Raw genomic sequence first — 2,245 nt, 5'->3', positions numbered from 1 at the left:
AGCCACCACATCTGGCCCAGGGTACATTTCTTATAAGAATAATAAGGTCTTGGGCAGGTGTGGTGGTTCACACCTGTAATCCCAGCACTTTGGGAGGTCGAGGAGGGTGGATCATGAGGTCAGGAGATTGAGACCATCCTGGCTAACACGGTGAAACCTGTTTCTACCAAAGATACAAAAAAATTAGCTGGGAATGGTGGCATATGCCTGTAGTCCCAGCTACTTGGGAGGCTGAGGCAGGAGAACTGCTTGAACCTGAAAGGCAGAGGTTGCAGTGAGCCAAGATTGTGCCATTGCACTCCAACTTGGGCAACAGAGTGAGACTCCATCTAAAAAAAAAAAAAAAAGAATAGTAGGATCTCTTCACACTTTTTAATGTATCTTATATATAATGGATATATATATATTTTTGACAGCCTATTACTAGTTCTCCACCCAAATGGATGGCTGAGATAGAACGTGATGACATCGACATGTTGAAAGGTAAGTGATGCTGGTGGATCACTTTAACTGGTTATTTATGTTTTTCTATAAACTGCTTCTCCATTTTTTTTTTTTTTTTCTATTTCCTTACAAGTATTTTTGGCTTCAGACTTCTCATTTAACCCTCCTTATTTGTAGTTTTTCATGTCTGCACTGCCTTTCTCTACCATTTCCATGTGTAGAAATCCTGCCAATTCAAGACTTAGTCATAGTGAGTTCTTCTGGGGCTGCTAAATTCTTCTAATGTGAACTTAAATTTGTATAACATAGTTAACAAATAGCTCTAACAAGTTTTTTCATTTAATTATCATACGGGTCCTGTGAGTTGGGTATGATGTTACTCAAAGTTCATAAGTTAACCACAATAGAATGAGTTAAAATTTGGCTGGGGGTAGTGGCTCATGCCTATAATCCCAGCACTTTGGGAGGCCTAGCGGGGCAGATCTCCCAAGGTCAGGAGTTTGAGGCCAGTCTGACCAACCTAACGAAACCCCGTCTTTACTAAAAATACAAAAAACCAGGCACGGTGGCAGGCTCCTGTAATCCCGGCTACTCTGGAGGCTGAGGCAGGAGAATTCACTTGAACCCGGGAGGTGAAGGTTGCAGTGAGCCGAGGTCATTCCACTGCACTCCAGTCTGGGTGACAGAGCAAGACTCGTCTGAAAAAAATAAAAATAAAAGATTAAAATTTAAACTCTGATTTTCTTTTGTTTTTTGTTTTTTTTTTGAGATGGGAGTCTCTCTCTCCTGTCACCCAGGCTGGAGTGCAGTGGCCTGATCTCAGCTCACTGCATCCACTGCCTCCCAGGTTCAAGAGATTCTCTTGCTTCAGCCTCCTGAGTAGCTGGGACTAATAGGTGCCCACCACCATGCCCAGCTAATTTTCATATTTTTAGTAGAAACAGGGTTTCACCATGTTGGCCAGGCTGGTCTTGAACTCCTCATCTCCAGTGATCCACCTGCCTCGGTCTCCCAAAGTGCTGGGATTACAGGCATGAGCCACCACGCCCAGCCTAAACTCTGATCTTTTAAGTGTAGTCTCTTTCCATTATAGCACAAGTGCCTTATTTAAAATTTACTGCTATATATTGTTGTCAGTACGATTACATGACAACCTCTTAGTGGGTTAAGACCTATTTTTAATTTTTTTTATCCCATCAATTTCTTCGATAAAGAATACTATAAGTAGTGAATATTGTTGCTTGATAAATGATTTGAAACTCAACCACAAAGTGGAAATTTAAATTAAAAAACATTAATTTTCCATGATTTTGCCCTGCTTTATTTATTTTATCATCCTTCTGGTGATAAGATTCATGATGATTGTGAAGTAATAGACTGAAATTAAGGTAAAAACCTGGGATTCTTGAGGTATTTAAACAGCCACACGTATCAAGAAAGTCTACTTATGCTACGTATAGATAATGACTGTGGCATGATAAATGGGATTAAAAAAACACCTTTATTTGATCTTAGAAGTAATTCATTGTTCTTCATGAAATGCTTAAATGCAGATTCCCTCCTCCAGCCATGGAAAAATTAAGTCTCAAGGGCATCTCAGGTTCATTCTTCTAATGTTTCAAACTGACATTTATATAATATCTCATCAGCATGTATTTCTTAAGGCAACTTTAAATATTTAGCGAGGGATCATAGCATTATGTTCTATGCAAACTGACCTGTGTCTTAAAAGGAATTGGGTACTATTTAAATAAAAATTCAGGAAAGAAAATTTTTAAGTATTATCTTTTTTTTTTTTTTT

The 2,245-nt window shown here is 38.9% G+C and overlaps 1 protein-coding gene across 4 annotated transcripts in view; it reads left to right on the top strand.

The window, feature by feature from the left end:
- The window catches only part of LIN52 (lin-52 DREAM MuvB core complex component), a 124,398-nt gene that overhangs the window by 14,344 nt on the left and 107,809 nt on the right, over positions 1-2,245 (top strand). For all 4 annotated transcript variants that reach the window (XM_017528693.2, XM_037738556.1, XM_017528695.2 and 1 more), the window contains exon 4: positions 417-483. In XM_017528693.2, the coding sequence (XP_017384182.1) occupies positions 417-483 (67 nt within the window). The remainder of the gene's footprint in view (positions 1-416; positions 484-2,245) is intronic.

The sequence above is a fragment of the Cebus imitator genome, unplaced genomic scaffold (genome assembly GCF_001604975.1).
Source record: "Cebus imitator isolate Cc_AM_T3 unplaced genomic scaffold, Cebus_imitator-1.0 Scaffold54, whole genome shotgun sequence".
Classification (NCBI taxonomy): domain Eukaryota; kingdom Metazoa; phylum Chordata; class Mammalia; order Primates; family Cebidae; genus Cebus; species Cebus imitator.
The sequence above is the reverse complement of the archived record's forward strand: the minus strand, read 5'-3'. Positions and strand labels throughout refer to the sequence as shown.